General features: G+C 39.4%; 1 protein-coding gene across 3 annotated transcripts in view; it reads right to left on the bottom strand.

The window, feature by feature from the left end:
* Positions 1-17,608: 17,608 nt before the first annotated feature.
* Positions 17,609-24,608, bottom strand: part of C3H12orf50 (chromosome 3 C12orf50 homolog) — a 28,274-nt gene continuing 21,274 nt past the window's right edge. For all 3 annotated transcript variants that reach the window (XM_060413642.1, XM_042245264.2, XM_027965802.3), the window contains 4 exons: positions 23,535-23,639; positions 23,091-23,294; positions 21,551-21,643; positions 17,609-17,928 (listed from right to left, as the gene is read on the bottom strand). In XM_060413642.1, coding sequence (XP_060269625.1) covers positions 17,903-17,928; positions 21,551-21,643; positions 23,091-23,294; positions 23,535-23,639 — 428 coding nt within the window. In that variant the 3' untranslated portion in view covers positions 17,609-17,902. The remainder of the gene's footprint in view (positions 17,929-21,550; positions 21,644-23,090; positions 23,295-23,534; positions 23,640-24,608) is intronic.

The following is a 24,608-nucleotide window of genomic DNA, read 5'->3' on the forward strand; positions in this document are numbered from 1 at the left end:
GACAGAGTGCAATCCATAGGGTCACAAAGAGTTGGACAAGATGGAATGACCTTCACTTACACACACACACATAGGCCTGCCTTTTAAATGTTAAAAGAAATTCTTCAGAGAGAGGGAAATTTAGGTCAGAAACTTAGGTCTACATAAAGAAAGGAAGAGCGGAGGAGAATGATTAAATTAAAGTAAAATACAAACGTTCATTTTACTCATTCTTAATTTAAAATCAGTTTTTTTCTTAATAATAGCAACAAATATATTGTGTATGCTGATGTATATATGTGTGTGTTTATGTAAGCTTATCCATAAGTAAAATGAATGACAGCAATGAAAAATGGGACAGAAAGAAGGAATTAGGATTATTTTGTTTTTATCAGGTACTTGTACTATCCATAAAGTAGTACAGTATTATTTGGAAGTAAATTTAGATTCATTGCAAACGTATATTGCAAACTCTAGGGCAACCACTAAAGATCTCATTTTATCTATTTATATAATATTAGTGTGCTAAGAAAGGAAAGAACTTAACAAAACTTGGAAGCAACCAAACTGTCCTTTAGTTGGTGAGCAGATAAATAAACTGTGGTACATCCAGACAATGGAATATTATTCAACACAAAAAGGAAATGAGCTCTATCCATCCATGAAAAGACACGGAGGAACTTTAAATGCATATTACTAAATAAAAGAAACCAACCTGAAAAGACTACATACTGTATGATTCCAACTATATGACACTCTGAAACGTCAGAAAACTGTAGGGACAGTAAAAGGATCAAAGTTTTGAAGAAAGGGATGAACAGGCAGAGCACAGCAGTTTTTTTAGAGCAGTGAAACGATTCCATATGACATTGCAGTAGTGGATACGTTTGTCAAAACTCAGGATGTACAATGCCAAGACTGAATCCTAACGTAAACTTTGGGTGATAGCAATGTTTCACTACAGGTCTGTCTGCTACAACAAATGAACCATGCTAGAGTGAGATATGTGTGGGTGGGTAGGAGTGGGCAGGGAATATATGGGAACTCTGTACCTTCTGTCAAATTTGTACTGAATCTGAAACTATCCTAAAAATAAAATTTATCAATTAAAAAATTATTATAAACCTCATCCTTCAAAAGCTGGGATCTCCCTAGCTTTTAACGGGATGCAAACTAGTAAACTAATCTGTAACACTGAACTATCACTGTTAACAGTAACACTGTTCTCTATTGTATTAACAGTTGGAATATAGGCAGGAGAAAGACAGTCATGAGGTTCCCTATTGCAAAAAGATTATTCAATATTAGCTACAGAGGTAGTTGAGAAAGAGAGCTATCAATGAAGGTGACAGAAAGGAACTAGACGTAAAATAAGAGTCACCAAGAAAAAAAGTAATGCAAGTATTCTAGAGAAACATGAACAAAAGATATCATGAAAGATGAGACTGAAGTGGCAGCATGGTGACTCTGGAAACAGCAACAGAAATACTCCATGCATCCTACTCACTCTGATGATGGTGAATTTTGATGTGTGCCATTTGAGTTCTCTAATCCTTTCATCATATGTGTAAAACAAGAATAATGATAGATGTTCTGCTTTCCTGGATTTATGAGCTTTACAACAGAAAAAAGGCTAATTCCTTTGACATAGTATTTATCGAGCAGCACTTAAGTTGTTTATGCTGATATCTGTCTCACTGAAGCTGAGTTTCTCGGGAGCAGGGATTATATGTCCTCTTCACCTCTCTAATCATGCCATACAGCATGGTGTCTGCTGTATAATGAGCTTAACACATACTCACTGGATACAAGAAGACAGAAGGGAGTGTGGGAGAGAGCGAGCGCAGCAAAACGCAAGGAAAGGCACCAGGAACAGAGAGGACAAGGCGCATAGCAAGAAGGGAGGAAGGGAAGTAGGAACTGAGGAAGGATGGGATGGAGGAAGGAAGCCTGGCCTTCATGATCCAACAGAGAAGGAGAAACAAAATGTATCAGTACCTAAAGCCCTAGTCTAAGTCCTAAGGGGCGTGTGATTGAAAGGCGCAAAGGTATGTATTTCATCTCACACATGAATGAAGTAAGGATAAAACAAGAACTTCAAGTGAATGCAAATAATGAGTTATAGTTACATAACTTCTTACTCATGTGTGCCTGATTGGCATTAATAGTTTTTTAGTCCATTTGTCCCTTCAGGGCTTGGGGGCAGCAAATTATAATGCATTTGCCCTTCATCCTATAAGAAAGGTATAAACCATTTATATATTTCCCTATTCCACAGAAAAAATGAGGCAGGAATTTTGACACATAACAAAGCCTTTCTGTGAGCATCATATTGTTAAATATTGTTGTCAAGAAATATATCCTGATTGAATGTCTTTTTAGATTTTGATAGCAGTTTGTGCTTGCTTGCTAGGTTGCTTCAGTCATGTCTGACTCTTTGCAACCCCATGGACTGTAGCCTGCCAGGCTCCTCTGTCCATGGATTTCTCAGGCAAGAATACTGGAGTGGGTTGTCATACCCTTCTCCAGGGTATCTTCCTGACCCAGGGATCGAACCTGCGGCTCCTGCATTGCAGGCAGATTCTTTACCAGTGAGCCGACAGGAACACTGGCCAACAGCAGTTTCACAGAAGATAAGACAATCCCTGGAGAAACAGATACTCTCTCTGTGTGTCTGTCTCTTACACAGATACATACACACACATACACCTTTTCAATTTGTTTATCAAAATAACTGAATTTCGCCAATAAATAATCACCCTCTCTCAAATTTAAATCTAGTATATTATCTTCTGACAGTTTGCTTACCCATATCAGCACCTACTCTATTTTCTAACACAAATAGATCTACCACCTATTTTATACAAGGCTGTGTGTTCCTTTCTAAAATAGATAAATGTTTTTTCTCATCCTTTTCAGCAAACACTAAAGTTTTATTAGTTTTCCTGTGACTGCGCTTTCTTCTTTGGGCACTATTCTTTTTGTGTTTTATTTCTTACATCCTCCTCTATTCCCCAGTGGAAGGAAGATTATCATCCCTGACTCAACCACTCATGACCTGCTGGGCCCAATAGCTACAGCTGATTTAAGTAGGTCCTCGGGCAGCAGTGTCACCTTTCTTAGGAGGCATATATACTAAAGTCTGCAGCCTGGCCCTTGAGAGGAATGCCAAATCTGAACTGGGACAAGCCGAGCTTCTGTCTTCCCTATCCTAATGCAATTCATTGCTGCTAGCATGGTTTCAGCAAGAGCATCCAGAGAAAAATATGCCCCAGAGTGTCCTCCACTCCATCTGTCTTTATGCTTTTATTTTCAGATACTATAGAAGCCCTCCAGCTACATTATAGCTTCTCTGGATCCCTATAACCTGAAATAAACTATTTTTTTCTTTATCCAAGATGTCTTCGATGAAAAGGTTATGCTTTGTTTGTTTTCATTTCTGAAGACTCCTGCTGCTATCAGTGAGTTAGAAATAAATGTTCCCAAACTGTCTTATTGTGATCTCTTCCTCCATTCATTTTCTGTTAGTGTGATACTGCTGACCTCTAGTGTACAGAACACCAATGTTTTCTTTAGCTTGATTTTTGTTTAGTATTTTTAAAACTCAGGTTTGGCTCTTCTATTAGTGGGAAGTGTGTGTGTGTGTGTGTGTGTGTGTGTTAGTTGCTTCAGTCATGTCAGACTCTTCGCAACCCCATGGACTGTATTCCTCCAGGGTCCTCAGACTGTAGGATTCTCCAGGCAAGAATACTGGAGTGGGTTGCCAGGCCCTCCTCCAGGAGATCTTCCTGACCCCGGGATTGAATCTGGTTCTTCTAAATTGCAAGTGGATTCTTTACCATCTGAGCTACCAAGGAAGTCTATTAGTGGAAACATAAAAATTCTAAGTTCACTAATGAGTAAATAATTGCCTTTATAAGTACTGAATCTGAGAAATAAGGCTTGGGAAATTTTTAAAATAGGAATTATTAGAAGAGATGTGAACATTTTTAATTGTCATCATAGACATTCTCTTTGAAGCATCTCAAACTGAACATAACTTAAAACCAAACTTCTTCAGCCTTTAGCCTTCCAATTTATTCACACCAAAAATCTTGGCATTAACCTTACCTCCTTTCTTTCTCCAACCTTACAAGTCCATGATAAACCCAGTGAGCGCATCACAGTCCAGCACTTTCCACCCTCTCCACCACCTCCCTGTCCCGAGCCACAGGCTCCCTCACTGGTGTTATAACTGGTCTCTCGGAACCTGCGGCTCTCATCCTACATGGAGTCTGTTAGCTTTAGCAGCCACCGTGCTCCTTTAGGAATGGAAGGCAGGTTGTGGCATTCTACTGCCCAAAACCTCCAGATGGCCTCCTGGGCTCTCAGAGAAAAGACTAAAGTCTGGAGATAACCGCAAACCCCCATCTGACCTGTCTCCACAACCCACCTCTCTAACCCCATCATTCACAACACTCCCTCTTTCTCTTTCCAGTCCATCCAGTTGGTTTCTTGGCTATTTCACAAACAAAGGCACTAACCAAGAAGACCTGAAAATTCTCTTCAGCTTGACTAAAATTTCGACAGGGTTCTTCCTGCCTCTAAGCCACTGACATCCCTTTTCCTAAAGGTTTTTTGCACTTTGCAAGTCATCTAAATGAAACCATGAACTCTCCAGGACCAATTTGTAACAATCAAGAAGAAAGCATTTACAAAACTGAATATAGAGATTGAGAATATACATCCTAGAATCAGAAAGACTTAGGTACAAAATGGAGTGCTACACTTTTTGGCTGTTGACTTGAACAAGTTACTAAGAAATTTGGAATCACAGCATTCTCATTTTATAAGGTAGAAAGGTAAAATTAGTACATATTTGAAAGACTATTATGAGAATTAAATTTGATAATGCATGTAATTCACTTAGCATATGCGTACTATGAAGTAAGCAATCTATAAAATTTTGCTATTACTGTTGGTGTCATTGCTTTTTTTATTTTCGGTCACAACCAACACATAAAGCTTCAGTAAAATATAGATAGCTATGCTAGAGGTAAAATTTATTATTAATTATAATATTATGGATTTTATTATAATATTCAACTTTAGAAAAATACTGTCTTAATTATTACATGTTCTAATCTGTTTTTCTCCTTAAATAATTATTTTATTTCATTTTCTGATAGACTGTAATCTTGTTTAAGACAGAGATTGAGTCTACTTCCATTGATTCAGCAAGTTCTTATTTATTGCCTACTATGCGTGAGCCATCATTTGAGGCTCAGAGAAAGCAATAATAAACTAAACAGTCCTTACCTTCATGATGATTTTATTCTTAAGGATAAAAACTAGAAATAAACAAACAAACATATGATATACAATATCTGTAGTTAATGGGATATCACAAACCTCTTGAATTGAAACTGGTTCAGAACTGGATTAAATTTTATTATTTTAAATTATTTTATTGTAACAAAGAGAACATGCAGAGATGTGCTGAAGTGAGTTCTTTCCAGCTCAGGAAAGTCTGTTCAGTTCAGTCACTCAGTCATATCTGACTCTTGGCAACCCCATGGACTGCAGCACTCCAGGCCTCCCTGTCCATCACCAACTCCCACAGTTTACTCAAACTCATGTCCATTGAGTCGGTGATGACATCCAACCATCTCATCCTCTGCCGTCCCCTTCTCCTCCCACCTTCAATCTTTCCCAGCATTAGAGTCTTTTCTAATGAGTCAACTCTTTGCGTGAGGTGGCCAAAGTATTGGAGTTTCAGCTTCAACATCAGTTCTCAGGACAGTCGGTCGTGTGAATTTCTTCCTAATTCTGTATTCTATGACTTCGATTTGGTAGCTTGAAATCAACCATGGTGAGAGCTTTTACACCACAGAAATAGACCAACTGTGGCTGTTTTTGCTAAGGATCAATTGTCAAACATTTTTCACCACACCACTGGACAAAAGCTGACCAAGTGTGGAATCTGAATTTTATGCACTTCTGGAAATAAATAACCCTTAGTATACCACATTAATATATTAACATATATTACTATAATGCTGCTACTGCTTCTAAGTCGCTTCAGTCATGTCCAACTCTGTGAGAGCCCACAGATGGCAGCCCACCAGGCTCCCCTGTCCCTGGGATTCTCCAGGCAAGAACACTGGAGTGGATTGCCATTTCCTTCTCCAACGCATGAAAGTGAAGAGTGAAAGCGAAGTCGTTCAGTTGTGTCTGACTCTTAGCAACCGCATGGACTGCAGCCTACCAGGCTCCTTCGTCCATGGGATTTTCCAGGCAAGAGTGCTGGAGTAGGGTGCCATTGCCTTCTCTGATATTACTATAATAGCATGTTAATATATTGTTTCAGAGAGTCAAATTTACAAATTATACAGCACAATGCTAGTCTGAAGATGATTCAAAAGTATATATACTTACGTCAATAGAAATATTTTTTCCCAAAATAAATAACCATTCTTGATTATTCAGGCCCATGCAAGAAGCATAATGTAGATAAACCATAAAATCAACCAAAGAACAAATGTTCTGTCTAAAATTTTAAGTAACCTTTTTAATAAAACAATTTTATTTTGAATAAGAATTCCTGTAGTATGATGAAAGCATTTTCATATCCTTCAAATATAACCCATATGGAGGGAAAAAAGATTTTGTATGTCAGGAGGAGGCAAATGAAGTCATTTCCCTGTGGAAAATCTCAAGAAAATCACTTAATTGACTCTGGTGGCCCTACTGGTAAAAAACCTGCCTGCAAATGCAGGAGACTTAAGGGACATGGATTTGATCCCTGGGTCAGGAAGATCCCTTGGAGGAGGTGTGGCAATCTACTCCAGTATTCTTGCCCGGACAATCCCATGGACAAGGAGCCTGGCAGGCTACAGTCCACAGGGTTGCACAAAGTCTGAAGCAACTTAGCACAGCACAGCACATGCAGTTACAGTGCCCTAGGCTAGAAACTTTCCAGCACTGCATGCCTGGAGGGTATAAATTATTAAATCATAATTTTAAAAAGGAAAATAAAAAAGAATCTTTTAAAATTCTCCTACAACTTTTGACTTATTTAATTTTTAATGGTATAATGCATCAAACTTATTTTCTTCTTATTTTGTTTTATATACATGTGTGTGTGTGTATATATATATATATATATATATATATAAATTGGACATTAATTTGTTTCTGAATAAAAAATATAAAAAAGGGAAACATTTGTTCATCTTTTAGTCACCAGGAGACTTCAGGAAAGGAGCTAGTGAGTCTGAGAATTATCAATCTGTTCTCAAAAACAACTTCAAACTGTATTTCTGCCTATTCTCCAGTAGAAATATACAGATTTTATTATATTTGGTCATTGTTCAGTTCAGTTCAGTCACTCAGTCCTGTCCGACTCTTTGCGACCCCATGAATCGCAGCATGCCAGGCCTCCCTGTCCATCACCAACTCCCGGAGTTCACTCAGACTCACATCCATTGAGTCCATGATGCCGTCCAGCCGTCTCATCCTCTGTCATCCCCTTCTTCTGCCCCCAATCCCTCCCAGCATCAGAGTCTTCTCCAATGAGTCAACTCTTCGCATGAGGTGGCCAAAGTACTGGAGTTTCAGCTTTAGCATCATTCCTTCCAAAGAAATCCCAGGGCTGGTCTCCTTCAGAATGGACTGGTTGGATTTCTTTGCAGTCCAAGGGACTCTCAGGAGTCTTCTCCAACACCACAGTTCAAAAGCATCAATTCTTCGGCGCTCAGCTTTCTTCACAGTTCAACTCTCACATCCATACATGACCACTGGAAAAACTATAGCCTTGACTAGATGGACCTTTGTTGGCAAAGTAATGTCTCTGCTTTTGAATATGCTATCTAGGTTGGTCATAACTTTCCTTCCGAGGAGTAAGCATCTTTTCATTTCATGGCTGCAGTCACCATATGCAGTGATTTTGTAGCCCCAAAAATAAAGTCAGCCACTGTTTCCACTGTTTCCCTGTCTATTTCCCATGAAGTGATGGGACCGGATGCCATGATCTTAGTTTTCTGAATATTGAGCTTTAAGCCAACTTTTTCACTCTCCTCTTTCACTTTCATCAAGAGGCTTTTTAGCTCCTCTTCACTTTCTGCCATAAGGGGGGTGTCATCTGCATATCTGAGGTTATTGATATTTCTTCCGGCAATCTTGATTCCAGCTTGTGCTTCTTCCAGCCCAGCGTTTCTCATGACGTACTCTGCATAGAAGTTAAATGAGCAGGGTGACAATATACAGCCTTGATGTACTCCTTTTACTATTTGGAACCAGTCTGTTGTTCCATGTTCAGTTCTAACTGTTGCTTCCTGACCTGCATATAGGTTTCTCAAGAGGCAGGTCAGGTGGTCTGTATTCCCATCTCTTTCAGAAATGGTCGATGTTCAGTATGAGGCAAAGAAGACATCAGGTTAAGTTCTGAAAGTATGGTCACATTATTTGTATTACATTGATCAATAAGTAGTGATAACCTGTCAGATAACTTCCAATAATAATAAATGAGTATCCTTTGTTGAAAGCCTCCTCTGCCTGCATGATAAGCTGCTTCAGTTGTGTTTACCTCTTCGTGACTCTATGCACTGTAACCCACCAGGGTCCTTTGTCTGTGAGATTCTCCAGGCAAGAATACTGGAGTGGATTGCCATACCCTCCTCCAGGGGATCTTCCTGACTCAAGGCTCGAACCTGCATCTTATGTTTCCTGCTTTAGCAGGTGGGTTCTTCACCACTAGCACCACTTGGGAAGCCCTGAAAATCTCCTCTATCCCAGACGCAACTCGTGGCATTTCATGTATGATCTCTAATGCCCAAGACAACCCTATCAGGAAGGTGTTATTACTACAAGTGAGGGAATTTATCCACAAAGAGACTAAATATTTTCTCCCAGGTCAAACAACTAGCAAAAGGCAAAGCCAGGAGCCTAAAAATGTCCCCTGGTTCCAAAGCCCATGTGAATTTATTGAACTCCTTGGCAATTACCTACTCTCCTTGATAATCACCCTTAATTTGTTCTATTGCAGTCTTTCTCTGGGGGAAAGAACATAAATATCAAGTTGGCAATAGGAGCAATTATCTCCACAAACACTGCCTTCCAAAGCAAACCCAAAGCAGACTGAATTGAAATGAAAATTCTCCCAGCCTTATTGTGGATGATCGGTTTTAATTAGCTTTCAAAAGGTACAAATTGTTCTTCTGAGTTTTTCAGGAGGAAAGTGGAAGTTGTGGTTTTTATTTTTTCAGGCAGTTTAGTCTCCAGTTTGTGACATAATAATTATAAGTAAAAAAATTGATTTCCAGGCCAAATGGCAGCCTCTAGTAAAAGGGTCCAGAAAGTATTTTCGAAAGAAAGTCTGTCTATAGAAAACTGTCTTTAAAGATAGAATAGGTATATACTAAGATTAGAATGGAAAACAAGCTATTTGGATCCCTCAAGTAAATCTAAGAGACTTTAGTTTAAAATGTATAATAGTCATAAGGTAAGAAGTTATCTACATCAAATAAATGAAGAGTTTTAAATAAGAAGAGAAGTAAAACACAGGCTCTTAGGTGATAAATGCAAGAGTACTGATGCCTAGTTTTTCTAAACATGCCCTTGTTTATTTGGAAAGTATACCTAGCGTGTTCTTGCCGCTTTAAGAGTTGAACATGCTTGCCTGTTCCTCTTCCTGCCTTCCTTCCTTTACCCAAATATTGGCGAGCATAGCAGTAAATAGAAGCTTAACAAACTTTTCATTCAGTGGTACATTCTAAATATTCTAAGATTCATGTATTCATTCAACAAGTAGTTTTTGCAGAGTTTAAATTTTGCCTGTGACATTGTATTTGAGTCATTTGAAATTTATTTTCTGTGTAAGATTAGGGATCCATTGTCTTTTTTTTTTTTCTTTAGGGATACTCAATCTCCCAAAACATTTATTTAATAACCTCTTCTTCTTCAACTGATATACAGGACCGTTTTTGCCATATATCAGATTGACATAGATATGTAGGTTGGTTTTCTAGGTTCTCTATTCTCTTTAATTTTGCCTCAAATATCATAATAATGTCAACACTATGCTGTTTCAGGTATAAAATGTAGTTTTATAATATTAGAAACCTTTAGAGAAAATCTAAATACATGACAGGCAAAGCCCCAAACTTTACTTTTCTCAGTTGGCAGTATCTTAGTCTCAAGGCTTTGGAATTTCATATTAATTTCAGAATAAGCTTGTCAAGTTTCATGAAAAAACCTGTTAGAATTTTGGTTCACATGATATCATGACTAGATCAAATCTGTAGACAATTGACATTTTTTAATATATTGTGTTTGTTTATCCATGATCCTGGTCTAGAATGTTACTTATTTTCTTAGGTGTTATTAATAACTTTCGTTAATGTTTTATAGATTTATGCACAAAAGTTTTGATTCATGAATCAACTATTTAAACTAATCTCTTTCTCTTTTCTATATACACACACACCCCCTATTGGTTATGTTTCTCTAGAAAATCCTAATCAAAATTTTGGTACTAAGAGTGGCTGTATGGGAACATAAGGATGAGTTTTCTGGATTGTTCCTTGGTTTTCTGCCCTTGGATATCTAATCTGATTAGTTTTGAAGACACTGATTATTCTGTTTCTCGCAATAAAGCATTGCTAGCTCATGGTGTGATGTGGCAATAGAATATGCAAAAATATCACCACTGGATAGTCATTATCAAATACCTAGGTAGGGCAAGGATCCATGTGACTATGTATATGATACTTTCAAACATTTTTGTCAACCTAACAAATATGAGATTGGCTGATTGCTCCTAATGTCACTGAACAAAAGAAAAAAAATGAGCTCAGGAATTTGGATATTTCAGCTCAGTTCAGTCGCTCAGCCGTGTCCGACTCTTTGTGACCCCATGAATCACAGCACACCAGACCTCCCTGTCGATCACCAGCTCCCGAAGTTCACTCAAACTCACATCCATCGAGCCGGTGTTGCCATCCAGCCATCTCATCCTCTGTCCAGCCTTCTCCTCCTGCCTCCTAGGAACACGGAGTAGTCATATTAAGGGTTAAATCACAACCCACTGCATTTGTGCACTGACACAGCATGCCCTGAGAGGAATTCAGGATGGAAAAAACAGGATGAGACATGTTGAGCTTTGGAATAAACAGGGCACTGGATAGTTAACCATCTCAGGAAGAACTTCAATAATCCCAGATTTGTGCATCGTCCCATACACAGGAAAGCTCTAAAATCATTGTGAGATACCTGTTCTTTGTGATCAGCAGTAATCTTTTACTAAGATTTGATGTATATATGCTTGATTACATTTCTGTATATAAAATAAGACCCTGAATAAAGCAAACTCACAACTGTCATGTGCATTTTTCTTTACACTTACAAATGCAAATGTGTCATGCATTTATGTAAATTTTTAATCTCAGTTCAGTTTAGTCACTCAGTTGTGTCTGACTCTTTGCGACCCCATGAATTGCAGCACGCCAGGCCTCCCTGTCCATCACCAACTCCCGGAGTTCACTCAGACTCATGTCCATCGGGTTGAACCCTTCTGCTCTTGCCCCCAATCTCTCCCAGCATCAGAGTCTTTCAATGAGTCAACTCTTCGCAGGGGGTGGCCAAAGTACTGGAGTTTCAGCTCTACCATCATTCTTTCCAAAGAACACCCAGGACTGATCTCCTTCAGAATGGACTGGTTGGATCTCCTTGCAGTCAACTAGAGTCCACAACAGTTCAAGCATCAATTCTTCGGTGCTCAGCTTTCACAGTCCAACTCTGGACCTTAGTCGCTTTTGAAATTTCATGGCTGCAGTCACCATCTGCAGTGATTTTGGAGCCCCAAAATAAAGTCTGACACTGTTTCACTGTTTCATCTATTTACCATGAAGTGATGGACTGATTCCAGAGCCCTCATGATGTACTCTGCAGCAGGAACCAGTCTGTTGTTCCATGTCCAGTTCTAACTGTTGCTTCCTGACCTGGTTTCTCCCCCACCAGACTCTATGTTTTTCCCTATGTTGCTCAGGCACCTCATCATCCCCAGTGCAAATCCCCAGGCTCATCTGTTACAATCATTGACATCCCTCTTGCATGGAGCCCCTGCAGTCTCTGGAGCAGATTTTGGAGATAGCTTGCAGCTGATTCTATCCAATATCTCTTGCTAGACTGGGTACTGAGGATCTCACGTCAAAGTAACTACCCCCAAAAGAACACAAGCCTCTCAAGCAGAGCACTTCAGCTCAATTCTAAAATGTAGTCTACCAGACCTGCCTCTGTCTTTGAATCACCTACTCTCAGCTTTTATGTCATTTCACAGTCCAACCACCTCAGATCCACTCCACACATCCCTAAAACATGACTGTAGCAGAAAACCATAGAATTGACTAGATGGATCCTTAGTCGCTGATAATGTTCTCAATGCTGTTGTCAATATTAAGGTTCAGTTCAGTCACTCAACTCTTCTTGTCCATCAGGAGTTCACTCAGACTCATTTTGATGCCATCCATTCTCATGGCTGCAGTCACCAATGAGTCTGCAGTGGCCATACTTTCAGAGCATCATTCCTTCAAAGTAAAATCTGAATGGACTGTTGGATCAGTCTGTCTTCCCACACCACAGTTCAAAAGCATCAATTCCTCATTCTACAGTCCAACTCCCCATGGAAGCCTTGACTAGATGGACCTTAGGTAATGTCTCTGCTTTTCTATCTATTGGTCTGGAGTTCTTTTAATTTCATGGCTGCAGTCACCATCTGCAGTGATTTTCTGACACTGTTTCATCTATTTCCCATCTTTCATGATCTTTAAGTTGAGGCTTTTACTCTCCTCTTTCATCTTTTCATAAGGGTGGTGTCATCTGCATATCTGAGGTTATTGATGTTTCTCCGGCAATCTTGATTCCAGCTTGTGCTTCTTCTAGCCCAGCATTTCTCATGATGTGCTCTGCATATAAGTTAAAGAAGCAGGGTGACAATATATAACCTTGACGTACTCCTTTTTGTATTTGGAACCAGTCTGTTGTTCCATGTCCAGTTCTAACTGTTGCTTCCTGACCTGAATACAGGTTTCTCAAGAGGCAGGTCAGGTGGTCTGGTATTCCCATCTCTTTCAGAATTTTCCACAGTTTATTGTGATCCATACAGTCAAAGGCTTTGGCATAGTCAATAAAGCAGAAGTAGATGTTTTTCTGGAACTCTCTTGCTTTTTCCATGATCCACCAGATGTTGGCAATTTGATCTCTGGTTCCTCTGCCTTTTCTAAAACCAGCTTGAACATCAGGGAGTTCACGGTTCTGGTTTGGAGAATTTTGAGCATTACTTTACTAGCATGTGAGGTGAGTGCAATTGTGCGGTAGTTTGAGCATTCTTTGGCATTGCCTTTCTTTGGGATTGGAATGAAAACTGACCTTTTCCAGTCCTGTGGCCAATGCTGAGTTTTCCAAATGTGCTGGCATATTGAGTGCAGCACTTTCACAGCATCATCTTTCAGGATTTGAAATAGCTCAACTGAAATTCCATCACCTCTGCTAGCTTTGTTGGTAGTGATGCTTTCTAAGGCCCACTTGACTTCACATTCCAAGATGTCTGGCTCTAGATGAGTGATCACATCTTCATGATTATCTGAGTCGTAAAGATTATTTTTGTACAGTTCTTCCTTGTATTCTTGCCACCTCTTCTTAATATCTTCTGCTTCTGTTAGGTCCATACCATTTCTGTCCTTTATCGAGCCCATCTTTGCATGAAATGTTCCCTTGGTATCTCTAATTTTCTTGAAGAAACCTCTAGTCTTTCCTATTCTGTTGTTTTCCTCTATTTCTTTGCATTGATCACTGAAGAAGGTTGTCTTATCTCTTCTTGCTATTCTTTGGAACTCTGCATTCAGATGCTTATTTCTTTCCTTTTCTCCTTTGCTTTTCACCTCTCTGCTTTTCACAACTATTTGTAAGGCCTCCCCAGACAGCCATTTTGGTTTTTGCATTTCTTTTCCATGGGGATGGTCTTGATCCCTGTCTCCTGTACAATGTCATGAACCTCATTCCATAGTTCATCAGGCACTCTATCTATCAGATCTAGGCTCTTAAATCTATTTCTCACTTCCACTATATAATCAGAAGGGATTTGATTTAGGTCATACCTCAATGGTACAGCGGCTTTCCCTATTTTCTTCAATTTACGTCTGAATTTGGTAATAAGGAGTTCATGATCTGAGCCACAGTCAGCTCCTGGTCTTATTTTTGTTGACTATACAGAGCTTCTCCATCTTTGGCTGCAAAGAATATAATCAATCTCATTTCGGTGTTGACCATCTGGTGATGTCCATGTGTAGAGCCTTCTCTTGTGTTGTGGGAAGAGGGTGTTTGCTATGACCAGTGCATTTTCTTGGCAAAACTATTAGTCTTTGCCCTGCTTCATTCTGCATACCAAGGCCAAATTTGCCTGTTACTCCAGGTGTTTCTTGACTTCCTACTTTTGCATTCCAGTCCCCTATAATGAAAAGGACATCTTTTTTGGGTGTTAGTTCTAAAAGGTCTTGTAGGTTTTCATAAAACCGTTCAACTTCAGCTTCTTCAGCATTATTGGTTGGGGCATAGACTTAGATAACTGTGATATTGAATGGTTTGCCTTGGAGATGAACAGAGATCATTCTGTCGTTTTTGAGATTGCATCCAAGTACTGCATTTTGGACTCTTTTGTTGACCATGATGGCTACTTCATTTCTTCTGAGGGATTCCTGCCCGCAGTAATAGATAAAATGGTCATCTGAGTTAAATTCACTCATTCCAGTCCATTTTAGTTTGCTGATTCCTAGAATGTCGACATTCACCCTTGCCATCTCTTGTTTGACCACTTCCAATTTGCCTTGATTCATGGACCTGACATTCCAGGTTCCTATGCAATATTGCTCTTTACAGCATCAGCTCTTGCTTCTATCACTAGTCACATCCACAGCTGGGTATTGTTTTTGCTTTGGCTCCATCCCTTCTTTCTTTCTGGAGTTATTTCTCCACTGATCTCCAGTAGCATATTGGGCACCTAATGACCTGGGGAGTTCCTCTTTTGGTATCCTATCATTTTGCCTTTTCCTACTGTTCATGGGGTTCTCAAGGCAAGAATACTGAAGTGGTTTGCCATTCCCTTCTCCAGTGGACCACATTCTGTCAGACCTCTCCACCATGACCCACCCATCTTGGGTTGCCCCGCAGGCATGGCTTGGTTTCCTTGAGTTAGACAAGGCTGTGGTCCTAGTGCGATTAGATTGACTAGTTTTCTGTGAGTATGGTTTCAGTGTGTCTGCCCTCTGATGCCCTCTTGCAGCACTTACCATCTTACTTGGGTTTCTCTTACCTTGGGTGTGGGGTATCTCTTCACGGCTGCTCCAGCAAAGCACAGCCGCTGCTCCTTACCTTGGACAAGGGATATCTCCTTACCGCCACCGTTCCTGACCTTCAACATGGGATAGCTCCTCTAGGCCCTCCTGTGCCTGCTCAGCCACGGCTCCTTGAGTGGCTCCTCCCAGCTGCCGCCCCTGGCCTCGGGCTCGGGGTGGCTCCTCAGGGTCACCGCCCCTGGCCTCGGGTGCGAGGTGGCTTCTCCCGGCCACCCCTGACCTTGGACGCAGGGTGGCTCCTCCCGGCCGTTCCTGCGCCGTTGCAGCCTGGCACTCTGGGCCGCTGTCCCTGACTTCGGACATGGGGTAGCTCTCCGCCGTGCCAGCCCGCTGCAGCCGCCTGCGCTTAGTGGCCCCAACAAACTAATATACTACATTTCCAATAAGTGCTATTTTAATTATTATTGCATTTTCAAATGAATAGAATCATTGAACACCAGTAAAATTCATCAAAGCTCTTTTATGTGCCGAAAAAGTAACTGCCCAACCAGGGGCATTATGGAATTTAAGCTTAAAAGCTCTACTTGTACACTTAAGAGTCTGTAAGCATTTCTTCTTCCATCGATTAATAGACAGCTTTTCAACTCAGCTCTTTTCTTATCTCCCTCTCAAGTCTCTCTTACCAGGATATTTTGCTGGCCCAGTTTTTATATCTATGTGTAAAAAAAAAAAAAAAGACTACATCCTCAAGTTTTTGAAAATGTGGAGACATAGCTCCATTAAAAGAAAGAAACTAGGACTTATTACTTCACAAGTTGGAATCACAGCATCAGTTCAGTTCAGTTGCTCAGTCACGTCCAGCTCTTTCCGACTCCATGAACCGCAGCACACCAGGCCTACTTGTTCATCACCAACTCCTGGAGTCCACCCAAACCCATATCCATTGAGTCGGTGATGCCATCCAACCATCTCATCCTCTGCCATCCCCTTCTCCTCCTGCCCTCAATCTTTCCCAGCATCAGGGTCTTTTCAAGTGAGTCAGCTCTTCACATCAGGTGGACAAAGTATTGGGGTTTTAGCTTCAACATTAGTCCTTCCAGTGAACACCCAGGACTGATCTCCTTTAAGATGGACTGGTTGGATCTCCTTGCAATCCAAGGGACTCGCAAGAGTCTTCTCCAACACCACAGTTCAAAAGCATCAATTCTTCAGCTTCTTTATAGTCCAACTCTCACATCCATACATGACCACTGGAAAAACCATAGCCTTGACTAGACTGACTTTTGTTGGCAAAGTAATATCTTTGCTTTTTAATATGCTGTCTAGGTTGGTCATAACATTCCTTCCAAGAAGTAAGCGCCTTTTAATTTCATGGCTGCAATCACCATCTGCAGTGATTTTAGAAAATGTTTTAAAAATAAAATATTTCTAAGAGTCCTGATTGCCTCTCTTCTCCAATAAATGTTGAACAAGAGGCTACCAGTAACCATAAGACTCAAGCAAATACAAATACAGGGGGTTCCAAAGTTTTAGTGAAGTTCTGAACTTTCATAAACATGGGAGTACAAATGTTACAAATTTGCCAACATATCATTTGAAAGGTTAATTATTTATATTGCTCTCATACTTGTTTTTAAGTTTGAAGAATAAGTTTTTAATTTCAAGTTTTTGTTTCAGTCACTCTGCAGATGAAATTTTTTAAATAAAAAAATTTTGTTATTCAAGATTCACAATTATAAATGAGCACAAACAAAATGGAAATAAGTTTTCAAATGATGTCTCTCTCTTACATTCATAAGCATTTATACTTCTGGAGTTTCTGGAACCTTAAAAGCTCACTCAGACTTTTGGGATACCCTGTTATTAATTCACTTTTTTTCTGTTATGAGTCCTTTTCTCCAGTATGATCATATAATTTTTGTTTTCATGGTTGGAAAATATTTGTTTTTCAGTTCTGAACGTAGCACATTCCAGCAGGTAGATTTTGTAGTTGCCAAATAAAAGACGTGGTTCAGCAACAGCCCTGAATGATAAACCAGACTTTGTCTCTTTCTATAACACATCAAAGTGTATATCTATTAGAATTCCTCTCATACTCATCACCACACTGTAACCCTGGGACTTCACTGAATTTGTTTACATTTTATCTGTAACTATCACAGAGGGCCCAGTTAAAATCTAGGTAAAGAAAGAAAATGTGAGGTTTCTTCCTTAAAGAATATTGCAAAACAGAGATCAAAGGCACAATTTTACTCCTCAATCTGTACAATCTAACTTAGTTTACAATTAAAGAGTGATCTTAATTGTCAAACTTTTAAATTTTATTAAATGTTTGTGGCAATGCATCGAATGAATCCCAGACCTATACAAATACACAGGCAGCTGTTTGTAATTTGCATTTTTATCAGTTTTGAAAGAGCACAATGTACTTCCTGCATCTTATTTTCAGAATTTGCATTTTATCATCTTTGGCTATCCAGTATATACTATGGAGTACTTGAGTATCTCATTCTTTGAATTTTCATTTTTGATTGTAAATCAGATGATTCCTGGCACTTTTCTCTTTTCTCATTTTTCTCTTCTCTCAACCTCCAGGTTTACTTGCTCCCATTTCTTCTTGGCTCTAATAATAAAACACAAAACATATTTCAGTTATTTTCTTTTTCACCATTCTTCAGGGTACAAACATTTTGCGTTTCTTTTGTTAATTATGTCCCATATATCTTAGGACAAAACAAAAACTAAGCTTGTTTTAATTCATAAATTTTCAGAACACCATTCAAATTAATTCTGCTTCTTTCTAAAGCTTGCTATGATTTGAATTTAGATGAAGGGGAGGATAGAAAGGAATAGAAATACTACTATATAGAAGGCTGCACCATGGGGCACCCAGAATGAAGAGAATGAACATTCCCTTCTGTGCAGACAGGCACCTCCAGTCAACCAGCTATATCCCTATCGGAAAGGACATGTGGCCTCAAGGGAAGGCTGTCAATGACATCTCTAATTGCCTTCAGCTCCTTTCCTCAATTCTCACAGACGCATTTTCCTCTCCTCTTGCATTATCCTCAGAGCATCCACAAACATTTTCCCAAAGGGCTCCTCTCACCCATTCACACTTCTCTGGCCTTGGCACTCAGATATTCCTCAGAGGAACAGACTAGTGGCAGCTTGTATTTTCTGCCTCCTCTCTCCACAGTCCATCTGTCCACTGGGAAATGCTGCGATCTCTCCACTGTGCCCTAGCAGGAAGTGCAGGCGAGAAAACACAAGCTAACCTTTCTCTCCCTATTCCGGGGAAAACAACAACAACTGGAAAGGGGAAGTGTTTAGTGGTTACACATTACCCAGCCAAACCTTAGGCAAATAAGAAAACTAATTTTATTTTGTTAGAAGCCTTTTTAATTTCTTGACTCTAAATTCCCATTCAGCCTGATGTCAAAAATTTATCTAGTCCTGTGCCTATAAACTTAGTCCAAATTCAGTGGTTCCATAGTTATTTCACATGTATCTTTCAGTCACATTCAAATTTGAAGTTCTTTCCCAGGGTTGGTTTTGTTTTTGTTTTTCCCTCCCTTACCTTCCTGCTGTTTATCCTAATTTCTAGGGTTGGGACTGGGCTTCCTAGGTTGTGCTAATGGTAAAGAATCGACCCAGTCAGTGCAGGAAACATAAGAGATTTGGGTTCAATCCCTGGGTTGGGAAGACACCCGAGAGGAGGGCATGGCAATCCACTCCAGTATTCTTGCCTGGAGAATCCCATGGACAGAGGAGCCTGATCGGTTCCAGTCCACAGGGTCACAAAGAGACATGACTGAAGTGGCTTAGCACACATGCAGGCAGGGTTGGGACTTAGGACAATGGCTGCTGCTGTGTGACCATTAGGAAAAGAATGTCATCTCAACAGTCTTGGGTTTCAACAAGGTCTGGGTCCTATGCTGGGGAACAGTGCCCAGATAACATAGTCTAAGGTTTCTCAAACTTTAATGTGTATCCTAATCACCTGGGGAATCTTGTTAAAATGCAGCCATACTGATTCAGTAAGTCTGAGATAGAGATTCCATATTTCTAACAAGCTCCCAAGTGATGTTATTGCCGGTGGCCCTCAGACCATCCTTCAAGTAACAAGGGTTTGATCAGTGAGTGATGGCCTGGTTTCTAATCAACTCCCTGGAAATCTGTTGTGATTCCAGCTGAGTCCTCCCCTGGAAGAGAACCCAACCACAAAGGCATCTTTCTGATGCTATCCCTTCAGTCCCAGCCAGGGGACTCTGTGTACATCCACAAGTCCTCTCTCCCAGAAACTCACTCTCACTTGAAACTCACAGGAATATGTAATGCCCTCCCAAGCGACCTTGGAGCTTGGCAATCTCAAGAGGCTCTGTCTCCAACCCTCTAGCATTAGACAGATTTACCCTCCCTGCAACCACATCACCAGAGGGCATTGAGAAATTCTGTCCAAAGTTTTTCCCCCTAGGTTGCATCTGAGAAGTACACTGCAGGTCCTCTCTGTGCTCTGATTCTTAAAAATTCAAGGGAAATTCTGTCATTGACTTTTCTACCACTGGGCCCTGGTAGAGCTGGAGGTGGTGGAAGATGAGGAGAGACTAGTATGGAGTAAGCTGGCTCCACAAAGTTTCTGTTCTCTTGCTGTCTGTTTCGCATACCTTCCTCCATGCTCTCCAAAACTGAAAGAATTAAAGCAGTTTTCTTAGCTTGCATTCCCCTGTCACATACAGGGATGGTACATGTTTCATATTCTGAAGTGACCCCTCTTCCCTCCAAAACCTTTGGTGATTCATGTTTAACTATGTATGTGAAGGCTGTTGGAATACGGAGCTGTCCCTGGGACAGGGGTGGAAACATCCCACCCACAACGAAATCATGGGAGAAAAAGACATGGCTCAACAATTGGTAGTTTTATTTAGGATTTTCACTGACTTTTCACTTCTTTGCTCACAAAATTAAGTGCGGCCTACATGAACTTAAGATGAAATATAAACATATAGCACCGCAGTAGCATTCAGCTATAGTAACATATGATGAAGAGATGGGAAAAAAAGAAAAGTGACTGACTCCAGTATAAATATATATGAAAGTGTTAGTTGCTCAGTCATGTCCAACTCTTTGTGACCCAATGGACTGCAGCCTGCCAGCCTCCTCCATCCATGAAATTTTCCAGGCAAGAATACTGGAGTGGGTAGCCATTCCCTTCTTCAGGGGATCTTCCCAACCTAGGGATAGAACCCGGGTCTCCTGCATCACAGGCAGATTTTTTTTTTACTGTCTGAGCCACTAGGGAAGACCTATAAATATATATACAGGTCTTTATACTGCATCACAGTTGCAGTGAAGAGTTTATAGGGAAATACTGCTTTAGAAGTATTTATTTTGGGAAGTATACAGTTTCTAGTTTGGATATATTCTGATTTTTCTGGGAATCTCTTGTATAATATTTTATGAATTTCAGATGATTCTGAAAGTTCTAGGCTACTGATTTAGGTAGGAACTCTCTACCTAGGAGTTTTTCTGAAAGTCTCATGTTTCTAAGAAGTAACTGAAACCAGTTTATCCTGTGTGATCTTCCAAACCTACTGAGCCAGCCTCAGAATAAGCTGAGATAAGACACCAACGTTTTAGTAAAAGGACCACATCTGGAACCTGAGATTGGAGCCGCTATAAACCTTTACCCTCAGGAGGTACCCAGAATCCCTACACCCTCCCAGGGTAAAGAGCACAAAATAGAAACCAGAGTCACTTTGAACCTCCCAGGCTGCAAACTACAGCTTAGGTGCCCTGTCAGCCTGCATTAGCCATTATGTACTCGCTAGCCAGGATATAGCAGGGCTTTAATATTTTGTGTCAAAATATGGTCTTATATATTGCTTTGTAATTCAACAAAGAATGCATCTTAACATTATATAATTGCTGAAACTACTATGCTTCTGGCTAAGGAGAGAAATATATCAAAAGGTTTCTGATAAAATAAAAATAAGCAAAGAAAAACCCAATTTAAAAAAGGTAAAATTAAACCAACACAGCATTGTAAAGCAATTATCCTCCAATTAAATACATAAATAAAAGGCAAAAAAAAAAAAATTGCTAGTAGATGAGATCTCTTCTAAACTCCAAGTAATTATATTCATATATATCATGAAAATTTTCTAAAATATGTTCCTTGAGCTTAAAACTTCTCATTCATTTTAGAGTTATATGATACATTAAAACCACTAGTAAATATTTACCTGTATATATCTTTTCATTTTTTGAATATGTTTTTGAAAAAGGAATTCTTTTTCGCCACACTGAACCATTATATGACGTTGACATATATTTATCTGAGATAATAAGGAAACAGGAATTAAATATTTTATAATGTTAAAATCATATTCCAGGCATATTTCAAAGTTATTATTCTCAGAGGTGAAGCCATTTCAAGGGTAAGGAATCAGGGATACAAGTGAGCTTATTAAGACCATTTAAGTTATCAATGACCATGGTTATACATCTCTTAATTGGCTGTTCAGTTCCTCAAATAAGAATTGCTCCCATGAGGCTAAGCTAAAGTATGATATATGTATGTGATAAAAATATTTCATTATCTGGCTTTACTGTGATTTTACATATAATTCTGCTAATATTTGCAGGACTAAAGAAAGGAAGGAGAGAAGGAAAGAAGGAAAGGAAGGTCTGAGGCCCCTTAAATACAAATCTAAACAATTGCATCTAACTGTCTGGTGGTCACTGTATTCTTCACAAACATGTCCACTCACAGTAAAATAATAAAAAAATGATAATAGAAGTAAAAGGTTTTATTCTTGCCTGGGAAATCCCATGGACAGAGGAGCTTGGCAGGCTACAGTCCATGGGGTTGCAAAAAGAGTTGGACATGACTTAGTGACTAAACAACAACAGTAGTAAATATAAATAATCATGTATATAAATTCATACATGATTCTATTCTAAAACAAACAGAAGAAAAAATAATTTAAAAGCTAGCTTCTATGTAAATTGTAAAAGGAGGACCAAAGAGAGACACAGAGTTTTTCACTTGTGCTTCAAGAAGTATACAACAATCAGAACTCCACTGACTAGAGGCAAAAACAGGCACATACAAACAAAATTACAGGGAGTTGAGTGACCTTTTGTTAAACTGAGAAAACCAAAACCCAGCTTTAAAAGAACTAAATTCATCTGAGACAAGAGATTAAAAAAGAAATCTGGTTCCCTCCTCCCTCAAGGCCTTGTACTTCCTGACACATACACTATGACTTGGCCTATTACATGATGGAATGATTTAAAAGCAATCTGGACATGGGTGGGAGAGATGAGCAGTTGTCAAAAATACTGCAGTTAACCCCCAAACTAACCTTTTCAGAAAGTAATCATGAAGGCCTAAAGGAAAACCAAAGCACTAGCCAGAAAGTGATAATAGAACAATGCAGTTGGTGGAACAAGAAAATGTCAACCATTCAAAAACAATCCTCAAGAGTGAAATAAAGCCATCCAGGGGGAACAGCGTGCAGTGCTCTGAGACAAAACTCTGGAGAGAGCCAGTGACAAGCCATCTGCACCTAACACGCCCTCTCCAATATCCTTTAAATCATGTGTACTCCTGCACATGGACAAAAATCCTCTCGCTAGTTTTCTAAGATGTTATGGTGGTGATGGCCTGGAAAGAGAAGGGGGTGGGGAGCAGCTAAGATTAGTTGGACCATCAGGACATCTCACAGGGATGCAAATCACAGACATGAATCAAGAGCCTATGTAAGTGTGGACTCTCACCTGAACAGAGGTTGAATTTGGGTTCCTTGTTAACATCAGCTTTATTGTAGGACCCGTGTGTAGGCCTGCCATGGGGAGGTGCATTCAGTGAGACAGTTCTGACAGCACCTCTCTGAACATGGATATAGGATGCATTCTCAGAATTTTTGTTTTTATTATTCCGATGGTAACTCATTTTATTTTTGGGATTTGAAGGCTGCACTGCTATAATAAAGGAAAGGGGAAAGGGAACAAGGGATAATGCAAGCTGGTTTCACACCTGTAATTAATGCATTGCACTTTAGATGTTTAATAGCACGATGGAAGATAATGTAAGCTAGACTTATAGGAAATGACATCTCAAATAACATGGTGCATAACAGTGACTTGTTTGTTGGCTAGAAAATATTATTTAATCTATTTTCAAATTATAATTCAGGAATACCAAATATAGAGACACGTTACCTCTCCGCATCCCTGGGCCAGGAAAGTTCTTTGGTTCATCATATATCCATTTTCTTTTTTTCACACCTTTAAAATGAGGCTTCATTACTGGGTGGACATCATTCACTTAAAGAAGATACAAGTTTTTACAGTTTTTAAGGAGATGCTTTCATCTGAAAATGACTGTAGGTCCTAATTACATATCTGTGCATTCACATGTCAAGCAAGGGGGGAAAAAATGTATCACCCTAATATTTTACTTTCTAGAACAAACGGTGATTTATTTTTAAGTACCAAAAATATTCCATCTTGATTTTTCTCATCAAATTGATTGATGAGAAAACTTTCAATAAGTAACATTCCTTTGGAAGAAAAATGCTTTTCATCCAAAGAAATATGTGGATCCTTTTAAAAGAACATAAAATTACAATCCAAATATAACTATATACCTGATTATGTTATTTTTAGTAGTTTTAGAATTGTCATTGTGAACATAAATCTTTCTTTACTTTTTAAGCCAAAACTACTACTTCTTAAGAAGTTGGATTAGTGTAAAATACTTTTAGTGAATATTACCTTATTGTTCTAAGTTGGGGGTCATGGATAGTTTGGTGAAACAAGACTCAATAATCAAAATTTGTTAGTGCTAATATTACTAAATTATTCACTTCTTGCTTGCTTGTTTTAACACGGAAACTTTTATATGCAGGCTCAATTTTCCAAGAATTTCTAAGGTACATTTCTCCAGAGTAAAAATGAACATTAAAATCACTATGTAGATTACATTAGCTCTCTATAGTGGGCTGATAAATCTCTCTTTGCCCTAAAGCTCCCATCTTCAGCCTAAGCAGGAAGCCTTCAGTAAAGCCCTGATTCACTGCCTCCTCTCCAAACATCATGCTCCATTCCTTACTCGCATGCTCCCCTTCCTAGAATTTGGAAACTATATTTTTCACAAGTGTCACTGAACTAATCTCCTCTGAGGTAAACCATCATGGTTCTCTTCGTTGCCCAGCTGAGGTTGAAGAATATTACAGGGGTTCAATAAATGAAATAGGAAGGAAGGAGGGAGGGAAAGAAGATTCATGAGTCTTG

This window comes from Ovis aries, chromosome 3 (assembly GCF_016772045.2).
Source record: "Ovis aries strain OAR_USU_Benz2616 breed Rambouillet chromosome 3, ARS-UI_Ramb_v3.0, whole genome shotgun sequence".
Taxonomy (NCBI): domain Eukaryota; kingdom Metazoa; phylum Chordata; class Mammalia; order Artiodactyla; family Bovidae; genus Ovis; species Ovis aries.